This window comes from Cervus canadensis, chromosome 4 (genome assembly GCF_019320065.1).
Source record: "Cervus canadensis isolate Bull #8, Minnesota chromosome 4, ASM1932006v1, whole genome shotgun sequence".
Classification (NCBI taxonomy): domain Eukaryota; kingdom Metazoa; phylum Chordata; class Mammalia; order Artiodactyla; family Cervidae; genus Cervus; species Cervus canadensis.
Window position 1 is genome coordinate 85,655,649 of NC_057389.1, and position 12,214 is coordinate 85,667,862.

The following is a 12,214-nucleotide window of genomic DNA, read 5'->3' on the forward strand; positions in this document are numbered from 1 at the left end:
CACAGTCCTCCATGGGCACCCCTTGCCTCTCATGCACCCAAGCATGGAATGCACACATGAGCCCTGCTAAAGGAGCCAGCACTCACTCAGACCCACCACTGGGTCTCAGGAGCAGTCTCTGGGGCATCCTGAGTCCAAGGCCTCAGCGGTACTCTCTAGGGACTCCCAGGCTCTGGCTCGTGTCCCCCTCCCAGCCCCGCCCCAGTCCTGGTTGCTTAGACAGAGGATTCTGGGTGAGAATGTGGAGGCCAGCCCAGAGAGGCAGGCAGCAGGTCCTGGGTGAGCAGGGGTCACTGAGCCGGCCCACAGCACTATAAAAAGACCCAGCATGACCTTAAGCACAGGGTCAAGGTCAGGCTCCAAGTTGTGCGGATTCTCTGCTTCCCTGGGAATGGGGGGTGGAATGTTGTCCTGAGGGAAGGTTCCCAGGCTCAGCATTCCCGGGTCTGGCCCCTAGAGGGCAGACCCCAGGCAGCTCCGTGTAGGGCAGAAACACACCTCCTCTGTCCCCTAGCCCTTCTGCCCTGACTGCCAGCCAGACAGAGCAAGGACAGGACAGGATGATGGATCTGAGTCTCATCCTGCCATCCAGCCCACACCTTCAGAGGGGAGGAAAGGCCCGGCTGAAAACAGTCCCAGGGGCACAGATCAGGACAGTGGCAGCCCTTATGTGGGTGCAGGCCCAGGGGGCAGAGGAGGCTGAGGACCAGCCAGAAGGGCCCTGGCTGCCTGCCCTCCAGCACAGGGGTCTCTGGAGCACCTGCGGTCCCTCAGCCTCTCTGCAGTTACAGCCTGTTATCTCAGCCTGAACCCTCCAACCATTCTTTCCTCTCAACCAGAGCCCCTCAACACTCAAACCCACCCCCCTCCTCTTCATTAACTAAGTCCCCCTGCCCTTTCCCCAAGCCCTTTCCCCAGCTCAGTCATGATGTATCCCTGTATCAAAGACTCCCAAGTGTGCACATGGGCAGCCTAGACCTCACACGGCCCCTTGGGGAAGCCGTGCTACCCGGTCAAACAAGTCAGAGTTACCCCTAATCTCTTCTGTCCAATGACCCTCTTCCACAGAGTCTCTGCTCTCAAAGCTGGAGTCCTCTATCCCCAAGGAACTGAGTCACAACCTTCCCAATCAAGTCCAGGCCCCCCAGGGCTGCAAACATAACAACAAAGAGGCCCCAAAGGCAGCTTCCTCTCACTGGTGGCTACAGCAAAACCAGTAAATGGAGCATAGCATGTGCTGGGTCAGGTCCAAACTCCCTAGCATGGCATGCCAGGTCTTTACCATCTGAGGCCTTTTTCCCAGGCTCGGTTCCTGCACAGCTGGTTATCTCTGGATATACTTTTCAAACTCGGCCCCCTCCCTGGGCCCTGGAGCTCACTACCTTTTCCCTGGCACCTGCCCTGACCTGGCCCCTAAGTACTCCTACTGCAGACCCCTCACTTGGCTGTGACCCCATTTCCTCGCACTATTAGCTGTCCTGATATGCATCGTGACTTTCAACTCTTCCATGAGCTCCTCAAAGTGGGCCGCAGGCTGGGGGAGGTCAGTGTTCCCATTCTTCCCACCCTCCCACCACCATGGCCGACGTGCTAGACAACACTACCATTTATAAATCACTGAGCACGGCTTCACTGCCACAGCATCGGGCGCATCTGCCCACCTTACACAGAGCTTCATTATTCCATCTCTGTCCCACCTGCTCATGGCAGCTTGAGGATCAAATAGAGGACAGAGCTGTTAGTCTAGAGCTTTTTTCTTTTCGGGCAAGACTGAAAATCTCCAAAATTTAAGGCGTGCTGTGCTTGCAGAGAAGGCTATGTGTTTATTCATCCTCTTCTTCCAAGGGTGACACAATCAGGATGCAGTCCAACATCCTGTAGTCTGCCGCCAAAACCCACCAAGTCGGCTGTGTCTGGAAGCCACACGCACGCGCACTCACCAGTTACAGAGTCCTTGCAAAGATCCAGAAGCTATCCTATTCCTCAGTTTCCCCGAGTCTAACAGCAGCACTCGGGGGTCTCACACAAGTCTGCCTGCCTGTGTTCAGTGAGCCCTACCTGCCTTCCTCACGAAGCTGGGCTCTCTGCAGAAGTGTGTGGAGTACAAGGCAGTCTCCATCCCCAAGCTGTCACCGAGGCTGCTCTCTGTCAATCCAAGGGCCACAGACCTGGGGCAATTGATCCTGCTCAGGAGCCTCAGGGGCCCCTGGAGCATCAATCCCCAGAGGATGCGCACACACGCACAGAGAGAATGGCCGCTAGTCCTCATGGGGACAGAGTTGTTTTTCTCTGGTCTCAAAAGACTGCTCTAACCTCCCAGCTCTACTGAGGTGTGACTCTGACTAATGCCAGCTTCCCTGATCCTACATGTGGCATCAACAACATGTGACCCAAGGTGCACCACTCTCTCCAAGGTGCCTGCCCAGGTGTGTCTGCTGACTTGTGTGGGGTCTCAGCCCAGGAGGAGCCAGGAGCCTACAAAGCACCTCTGACCCAGCTACCACAGCTCAGGAAGGAACGTCAGATCTCCCACTGGTTACCTGCAATTTGTCAGGGAAGCCCTTAGCTCCAGGGCTGGGTCCTACTAGTCCTGAGCCAATCAGCATGATCCCACGATGGGCACAGGCAGGGGCAAGCGACCCTGACTGAACCTTCATGACGATCCTGTAACCATCAGGGGAGTCAGTCTAAGACGGAAGCCCACTCACCCAGGACTACAGAGCCAAGCACCTCACAGAGGAGAGACAGCCGGCATCTGCCCCACGCCAGCTTTTCCCTCTATCCCAGCCACATCTCCCCTCCACTGCTTAAGCTAGCTGAATGGGGCTATCTATTACATGCAACTGAAAATATCCTGACTGCTACAGTCCCCAAAGTGAAACTGTGAACACAGAGGAACAGAGAGAAAGCAAGAAGAGTAAAGACAGGGAAGAAAAAAGTGGAGTTACATACACAGGGAAGAATGAACATCAAATGATGACACCAACACCCCACCGAGGACACCTGTATGGGCTAAGCCAAGTGACTTACACCACCTCCTACACAGCCCTTAGCCACCCTTAACCACCAATAGTGGCAGACACTATTATCATGCCCGTTGTACAGGTAAGGACATTGAGGTACACCTACGCTAAAGAACTAATCAGGGTAGAGTCGGGATTTGAGAGCAGCCAAGCCAGAACACGGAGCTACACTGCCCCCTACTCTTACTATGCTCCCAACTCACTCATTCAGCCAGAAAACACAGGTTCGCTGGTCACATCCACTGGGTGTCCGGTACTGGAATGGCAGCCAATGCAAAGACGAAGACACCAGATCCTTGACCTCAGGGGCCCAGTCTAATTCAGTCTAGACTCAAATGGCTGTGGCGGCCTGGCAGGTCATGTACATGGGTGAAGGATAGTAACAAAAATGACAACAACCACACAGAACAGTTATCAACTGCTGACCAGTTATGACTCTGATCTCACCCAGTCCACACATCAGCCCTGCGAGGCAGGCTGTATATTATGCCCACTGTACCGAAATAGACAACTGCAGCACCAAGAGATGAAGGAATTTTCCCGAGATCACACTGCTCAGGAGGGTGAAGGCAGAATCTCAGTGGTGATGGTGTTACAGCACAAGCCACACCTCCAGCCACATCACTCCGCTCTCTGCTGGATGGAAGACCCGGTGACTTGGCTGAGCACGGGGGCCCTCGGGGAAAGGCAGGAGCAGTGGGCAACTGCAGAGGCTGGGCTCAGTCCACGATGGCTATGGTTCCGTGACTCCAGCCAACTGTGGGAATGCAGACCTACTGTTGCCAAACCTTCCAATTTTTAAAGAAAATCCAGAAATCCAGATTTTTATGGGAAACCCACTAGTTTTCAAAGGTTGGCAACAACTGCCAATGGAGAAAACCATCAGGGCCCAGCTCAACGTGTCTGATGGCTGAACCGGATCCATGGCCTGACAGTCTGCAACCCCAGGACTGGCAAGATGGTGACCTGGAAGAACAAAACCCAGGGTGCACCCTTGGGGCAAGGAGACCCCAGGCTCTGTGGGAGGAGCCTTTGGGCTGGACAACTTAACTTGGACTCTGATGAGAGGCAGACCTAGCTGCTTCTGACTCTTTCCACATACCCAGCTCCCAGGGGGCCAGTTCAGGGGGCTCAAACTGTACTCAAAGCTCCAGGATAGAGTTGGCAGCTCTGAGCTCTACACACACAATGGGAAACTCCACAGGGCCTTTATCCCCATTCTAATCACTAACAAGCTTCTGGCTCCTGAGCCAGGCTTCTATGTCATCATTTCTTTGGCACATCAAAGACAACAACCAAAATAATAACTGCTCAGGCTGACTGCGTTCCTCCATGCCCGGTCATCCAGAACAAAGCAGAGAATGGCATTTTGTTATGCAGCCCAGTGGATAAATAGGACGTCCTTTTCCTGACCAGGAAATGCTGTCTGAGCCTTCTGGAGCAGCCCCAATCACCAGCCAAAAGGAGCCGCCCCTTTAACCAAGAAGAGAGGTGGGATTTGGGGGAAAACCATGTCTTGCACTTGCCCACACAGAAACAGGCTTTCATCCAGAAGGAAGTGGAAATCTGCTGAATGTCTGAACCAACATAGCCAGAGAATCTATGGGTGAAAAGAGCCCCTTGAGAACAAACCTCCCAAATGAGGTTAGTTGTTGGGGTGGGAGTAGAGGTGACACTCTAACATTCAAGTATTTGGCTCCTAAATCCTAGGCAAAGAGCAGCCCCCACTCCAGGCCTTCCACAGAGTTCTCTCCAAGTGCATTAGACTTCGGACACTTCTCTCCCCTCAGGTTCCCACCACCCTGAGCACCCCACAGGCAGGCAGGAAGAAGGCTTGGGCACGTGGGCCCCAGGAGGCCACCAGTCAGCTCTGGGAGGCCCTACAGAGTCCTTGTGCAGTGGACCCAAGGGTCACTGTGCCATTGGGAACCTCCTCCACCCATGTTCTGGCACAAACCACTCTCCCCTCGGCCCTCACCACTCTCAGCAGCCTGGGCCTTAAATAGCCAGAGCAGAGGCCTCTGGCCAGAACCCGTGGTCACGGCGCAACTGTCCTTGAGTCTGAGAGGAATCCTAGGAATTTTCCCAGGAAAGGCTTAGGCTCTAGTCCCAGGATTCCATAGCAAGCCTCTAAACCCAGGTCAAAGGTGACGGGAAATAACCACAGAGATGTGTGTTGGGTGGGGGCGGTGGGAAGGGGGAGAATAGTGCCACCCTGGACCAGGAGGGAAGAACAGAGGCAAGATATACCTGTCCCCAATCAAGAAGACACTAGAGAACCAAAGTTCTGGTGTCTCTCTCCTATGGCGGCAACAAACCCGGGGAGACGACACAAGCCAGGATCAGCCTTCTTGGTGCCTGCACAGTAGCAGAAGAGGTGAGAATGGCAAGGTGGCAGTTGGGCCCCAGGAGAAGGCTGCCAGTCACTCTCTCAAGGCCAGTCATCCTCTCCCCCAGCCTGAGAAGTGAAGGGACTTTGGAAGCAAAACTATCCCTAGGAGTCCAAAGCCACCCAGTGCCCTGACCCCAAAACTTCAGCCTCCCTGCTTCCCTGTTTCACTGAGGGCACGTTCCTCCCCTCTTGCTGCACACAGCCAGCCAGGACTGCCACTCTGTCATTTGGGATGGTTTGTTTCACACTTCTCATGTCAGAATCAGGTTTCCAAGAAGCCAAGAGCCCAGTTATCGGTCTCTGAGACCACCCAGCCCTCCCCAGAGCCAGGACACAAAAATGCCCCTAGACTTTGTGGTGTTGTGCCTCCCGTGGGAGGGAATGTTCCATCCCACCACAGAGCAGATGGGGAAGGCACTGCAAGCCCAGGCGTTCATACTTTCCCACTTGGGACTTGGGGACTTCCCCACAGCAGGGTCGACCACAGGGGTCGAGACATCGTTGGACGGAGGTGGCCTTTGTTCCACAGTGAACTTTGGAAAGAAGAATACGGGCAGCAAAGGTAACCATGCCCCCCTCCTGCCCCAGGACGGATGCCGGTGCCAGGAAGAAGCAGAGAACTACATGAGCACTGACGTGAGCCAGCAGGGGCTCAGGGCAGCAGGGCTATGCTTCTCTGTTGCTTGCACCATTCACCCCAGCACCAGGCAGAGCGTCACATTCGCACCCAGGCCCCACAGCCAGATCTGGTGAGTGGACTTGGATCCACGGCCCACAGGCCCTCTCGAACCACAGCCCTCAGGTGGCCCAAGCCCAGGAGAGCCTTCAGAAAGAAGCCAGCACCTGTGATCTGAAATAGGCTCTTACTACTTCCTCCCCTGGTTCTGTCCCTCTAATGCAGCTTCCAAGAGAAGGACCAAGAACCATCTGCAAGCCCTGTGTTCTGAGGAGGAGAATATCTAGTTTGCCCCAATGCCAACAGGGGCGATGAATCTTACAGCCCACACGCCCCGTGCTTTGTCGTCCACCACCTCTTCCCAGCCAGAGTTCCTCACGTGAGCCCTGAGGATGCAGACAGCTCCAGTAAAGAGCACCCCAGCTCTATCAGGAGGGCATGTCGACCTTGGGAGGCATCCTTTCCCCAGGCACACATGTCTCCCTCCTGCCTGCAGAGCTCCATACCTAGTTGTCTGGCAAAGCCTGTGCCTTGGGGGCCGGGACTGGGGATCCTGAGAGAGAGCCAACCTGGCAGCGGAGAGGCAGGAAGATCGGAGAGGCTGCAAGGGACACACAGAGGCCAGCCAGTCCTCAGGCCCTTTGCTCCGTCATCCTGCAGCAGCTTCCTTCTGGTAGCTGGACCAGAGCCACAGAAACCTTCGTGGTGGTTATTGCCCCCAATACATACCTCCACCTAGCTCATCTTTGGGTTCCACACTCAGAGGGCTCCACCCTCTCTGTCATCACAAGGGGTCCTTGGGGGCTGAGGGTAGGTCTCAGGCCCCAGAGTCTGCATCTCACCCAACTGCGAGCTGCTGGCATCAAGATGACGGACACAAAGCACCCAGCACCCTCCCTGCCATCCAAGCTTTTGATAAATATCGGGCCCTGGGTTCCCAGCCTCCATTTGTTCTCCCGCATTGTTAGCACTGTGGCTGGTCTCCCTCTTACCACCCTCTCTGCTCCTGCTCTGGCCAATCCCTTGTCATGTGCTCCCTTGGATTACCAGCGCCTTCTCATCAGTGTGCCTGCTCTGGTCCATTCCAATGCAGATCCTGGGCAGACCTTTCTAAAGTGAGCACCCATAGCATGGGACAATGTCCAAGGACGCGGGGGGCAGAGCAGGGTGGACCAACCTCCCAGGGGAAGGGGGTGGGGCTTCAGCTCTGCAGGTGGTGCTCATGTATGACCCCTCCCCACCGCCAGGCACTGAGAGCTGCACAGATGTCCCTTGCTCAGTTCTCACTTCTCCTTCAGAACAGCTCAGCAGAGAGGTCTCTGGCCATTTTTATAGGACAGGGAGACACCCTCTGTGACACCCCCACTTGAGTAAGGGGTTGCTTTCTACATTCCTTCCCACCAGCTCTTGTCTTGGGGACAGAATAGGCATTCCCTGGATAGCCTACTTCTTGGGAAAGTGTCAAGATTACAGGGGTGACAACGGAAGTGACAGATGGTGCTGGGAATAAAGTGGAGATGGGGGTGGGAGGGGAGTGACTGGCTGGGAGGAGTGCCAGGCTCCAGGCTGCCATGCCACACGTTTCTTCCCTCTCTCCCTCAGATCTTCATTTTCTCCAGCCCCTCCTCGGTCCTCCCCAACCATGGAGTTTGAACCCTGCCCCATGAGATTCTGACAGGAGAGGCACAGGAGATGGCCCCTGGGACAGAAAAAGAGTCTGGGATCCAGTAAGGAGGAAGGGCAGAGGAAGAGTGGATAGGAATCTGGCTGCCCAAGGAGGGCAAGAGGCAACAGACTCCCCAGAGGGCTGTCCCAGACATGAACATCCTAGGAGATTTTGATCATAACCTCAGGGCTGATCTAGGATTGAGCAAGGCCCAGTCAAAATGTAAAGGTCACTCAGCCTGTGGACAATAGGAACCCAGCACACACTGACCTCAAAGAACCATCTCAGGCACCTCCTTAGCAGTCCAGTGGTTAGGATTTTATGCTTCCACTGCAGAAGGTGTGGGTTCGATCTCTGGTCAGGGAGCTAAAATCACACATTTCATGCAATGTGACTCCCCCGCCCCCAAGAAAAAGTATCATTCCATATGCTCATCTAAGCTCCAGGTTGGGACAATTCCCATGTCCTCCTGAGCTGGTCTGACCACCAAGCGAGCCTGAGGAACAGTGTCAACCTACCACAGCTCAATCAAATTATAACCTCATGGCCACTGACTAACACCCAGTTCAACCTGCAGCTGGTAAGACAGCTAAACATATCTCCAAACATGTCACAGACTGCAATTATCTTCATAAACGCTTTGAAGAGTATCAGTAGGGTTGTTCCGACTTTACAGCAGGAGAAAGGAAGAAATCATTTTCCCAGGATGACAAGATAGGAGAGAGAATGGAGTCCAGACTCCGAGACTCAGGCCAAACCCAACCCAAGGTCTCCACCCAAATTCAACCATGTCCAAGTCCTCCCAGGAGGCTGATGGCTCAGAGTGTGAAGGGCGTGGAAGGTATCCATCCTGAACTCAGGCTATACATCCCTACTTGAGTCGGTCCCCTCTCTGTGCCTCAGTCATTATTACCAAGTTGATAACACCTGAAATCCTTGCAAAGACAGGAATCTAAGGGGAAGAGCCTTTCCAGCCCATCGCCTGGCACGGCAGCTAGACCCCTCAGCTCAGCCTCTGAGGATAATCTCTGGGTGGGTAGTGGTGGGAGCCCCTAGGGAGGGTGCCCCGGAACAGAGCAAATTCATTCTCTGCTACCTTCTTACACAGAGGGCCAGTCTTCACATCCACATGGGTACTAAGTATCATGTATCATTTACTGTGTCTTCATCATGTGCCAGACACTGTTCTAAGTACCTCATCTGGACCCTCTCATTAAATCCTTCCTATAACCTGATGAGGGAGGTAGTATTTTTATCCCATTATACAGATGAGAATACTGAGGGATTAAACAACTTGCCCAAGGTCACACAGCCAACAAGTAGTAATCTAGGATTCATGTCAGGCAGTCTGATTCCAGTTACTCTGCATACCGCCCCACCTGTAAGACCAACTGTTAGAGCAACCTCTGGCCACAGAAAGACAAGCCCCAGACATAACTTTCTGGTCAGCTGGGCACAGAAAATGCACACAGGCATGCAGGCAGAGATGTGCAAACACACATAGGTCTGCTGGTCTCCAGCTAACCAGCAGGTCTGCTGGGATTCAGGCACAGCCCTCCTAGGGTACATAAATTCTTGTTCAGAGTGCAGGGCTGGGGTGAATCTCTGATTTGCCCAACCTCTGAATCTGCTCCTCTTGTATTTATACTGACTCGCAACCCCCTCATAAAACATTCAAGTCTAAAATTATGACACCAAGAGTTCCTGCTTTAGTTACGCATGTTTCCAAAATAGACCAACCAATGTATTTTCAGATTAAAGAGAAAATTTACATATATAAATTCAGATGACAATATTTATAGCATTAATTACATAAGTCCTGAATCCCTTATTTAGCCCCAGAACCAATTCCGTATCAGTCACATATTTAGCATTTACCCCCTACCCACAACATCCCCGGGCCCTCCTCCCTTCCCCTTAGCACCGACCAGGGCCTCACATGCTGGCAAGAGGACACAGTTTCCTTCCCTGTCACAGCTCAACCTCCCAGACACACCCAAATCCAGCCTTAGACATCGGGGGACATGCAGATACAATCCCCAAAAGGCCTCTCTCCCCAGGGGGAGTGGGCTGGGGGGACAGATTATAAAAACCTTTGGGAAGTTGGTTACTGGCTGGCTCAAGCCCAAAGAGACCTCTGCAGGGACCACCAGAGATGATACCCCTGCAGAAGGCATACCCGGTCTGGGGCCCAAACAAACATCCACTGGGTTGAATGTGGAATCGCTCCAGTTCCTGGGGAACGGCTGCCTCAGATCCGACCACTGAGGCACCCACTGGAATCGCACCCTGGATCCTGGCGCTTGGGTGGCGGGCGGGGGTTGGAGCGGGAAGGAGCAGCAGGCCAAGGTCTTCAGGACCCAAGTCTGCAACTGCCCTGAGCTCATCCGAGGGACTTCCTAGGATCCCTAGGGCTCCATCGTCACCGACTGTGTCCATCCAGCAGCACCTGCGCGGCCAGGAATCTCCCCAGCCGTGCAAAGAACACTCAGGGAAAGGGGGGCTCAGGAGTATCCTGGATCTTCCCTCTGATTCCCGGGGCCCCAGTCTGTCGTCACACCGGGCCACAACCAGGCGGGTATTTATCTGCTCCTTTTCGCGAAAGGGGTCTGTTTTTCTTCGCCCAAGGAGGGCGACCCCGCCAGCCTCCCGGCAAGGCGCCCGCGCCCGACGCCCCGGGACCCGGGACCCGCGCCGCGAAGAGCCCGCTCCAGGGTCCCCCGGCCCGCCCGGCGTCAAGGCCCGGCCGCGCGGCGCTGACAGCCCGGCTCGCGCCCCCGGCCAGCAGCAGGGCGGCCCCCTCCCCGCGCCCCGCGCCTCCCGCGCGCGCCGCGGCCCAGCAGGGCCCTCACCGAGAAGCGCTCCAGGTCAGTGGCCGCCATGGCGAGCTCCGCACCGGGCGGGCGAGCCGGGGCGACACCCGGGCCGCGACGGGGACAAGCCGGTTGCGGGACGCGCTCCGCCCGGGCGGCTGCGGCTGAATGGATCCAATATGGCCACTTCCTGGAAACTCCCCTTGGCGGCGGCGGCGGGAGAAGCCGCGGAGCCGCCCCCGCCCCCGCCCGCGGGACGGGCCTCCCCGCTTGGCCCGGTCCGACCACGAGCGCAGCCCAAGCCCCTCAGCGGGGATGGCCGGGGGTCTCCGCTGCGAGGCGGGAGGTGCCAGCTACGGGGATTGCTGGGACTTGTAGTCTCCAAGTTGGGGGGCCGGGAGGGCAGTCCCCGGTGGCCGGGGCCGGTGTCTGCTGGCCTGCCGCGTGTCCCCGAGAGGCTGGGGCCGAGCCCCGGAGGGAGTGCCCGGCTTCCGCGCGCTAAGAAGTCCGTTCCGTGCGGAGGAGATTGGGGTGCCGCGTGCGCCCTAGGGGTCTCCCCCACCAAGCCGCCTCCAGCCGGTCGGCCGGAGCCTGCAGTGCATCGGGACCACCGGCCAGAGTGTCGACGGACTGCCTGCGACCCGTGGGGTGCAGGAGAGGAGCCTCAGCCTCGAATGACCGTACCCTGGGCCCCACCTGATGCTCCGGTCCTAGCCAGGGCGGACCCGCGCGTCCGGCCGGGCGGCCTTCCCGGGCCAGGGACCAGCCTTCAGCTTCTTGCGCAACGAATGCTCAGGATGCGCAGTTCAGTCTCAGGACTCAAGCAATAGAAAAAACGAGCTGGACAGTCTAGGACATCAGATAGCAAGTGACTGTCACCCTTCCTGCCCCCAAGGGTTTGGGGAAATGTCTTAATGGAATCTGGGCACTGTGCAGAAAGGACTGCGGCTCCCTACGCATGCACATTCTTTCTGCTAATCTCACTGCTCAAAACCTGTACAAAACTTGGAAAAACGAATACCTTTGCCCAAGCCAGAGGCCTCAGGGGGTTCTGGACCTTTTCACTGACTATATCAAATCCATCTCTAAATCCTCTGAAATTCTTTTTCTTTCCCTTCTCTCTGCCTTTCTCTGTGCTCTCTTCTTTTGGAAATATATATAGCAAGGCTTGCCTCCTGCTCCTCCAGTGGCCTCATCCCAGGCGTATCCACCCTCCACACCCCTCCCACCCACCAACAGTTTCCTGAGGAACAACCCAGCCTGTCCCTCTGACTCAGGAAATCGTCCTGGTTGAAGGTGCCCAAAAACCATATGTGGACTTGGCACACCTGACTTTAAGAGGAGCCCCTCCCTGTCCCATCTGCTGACTTTCAGGCAGTTGATCCTGTCACCCTGAAGTGGCGTTCCCCTCCCTTCTCTCCAGGGCAAACACTCACTGAGGTCAGCGACATCCTGCTGGTCCCTTCTGACTCAGTGTATTCACTTTGCTCCTCCCTATCACGGTGTTTCACAAGTTATGTTGTAGTTATCTACAAGAACTGGGCAAAGCTGTGGTTAAGGAAGCTGGACTTACAGCAAACTGCCGGGGTTAGAACCCTGACTCTATCCCTTGCTATCTTTTTAACTTTAGGCAATTTACTTACC

At 55.6% G+C, this 12,214-nt stretch overlaps 1 protein-coding gene across 8 annotated transcripts in view; it reads right to left on the reverse strand.

Moving 5' to 3' along the window:
• SEPTIN8 (septin 8) overlaps positions 1 to 11,616 on the reverse strand; it is a 27,009-nt gene extending 15,393 nt beyond the window's left edge. For 5 of the 8 annotated variants that reach the window (XM_043466035.1, XM_043466037.1, XM_043466039.1 and 2 more), the window contains exon 1: positions 10,610 to 11,241. In XM_043466035.1, coding sequence (XP_043321970.1) covers positions 10,610 to 10,639 — 30 coding nt within the window. In that variant the 5' untranslated portion in view covers positions 10,640 to 11,241. Of the gene's footprint in view, positions 1 to 2,540; positions 2,560 to 10,609; positions 11,242 to 11,266; positions 11,401 to 11,591 lie in introns of those variants that run through there. The other 3 variants (XM_043466041.1, XM_043466040.1, XM_043466034.1) reach the window with 3 other exon arrangements.
• Positions 11,617 to 12,214: the final 598 nt, after the last annotated feature.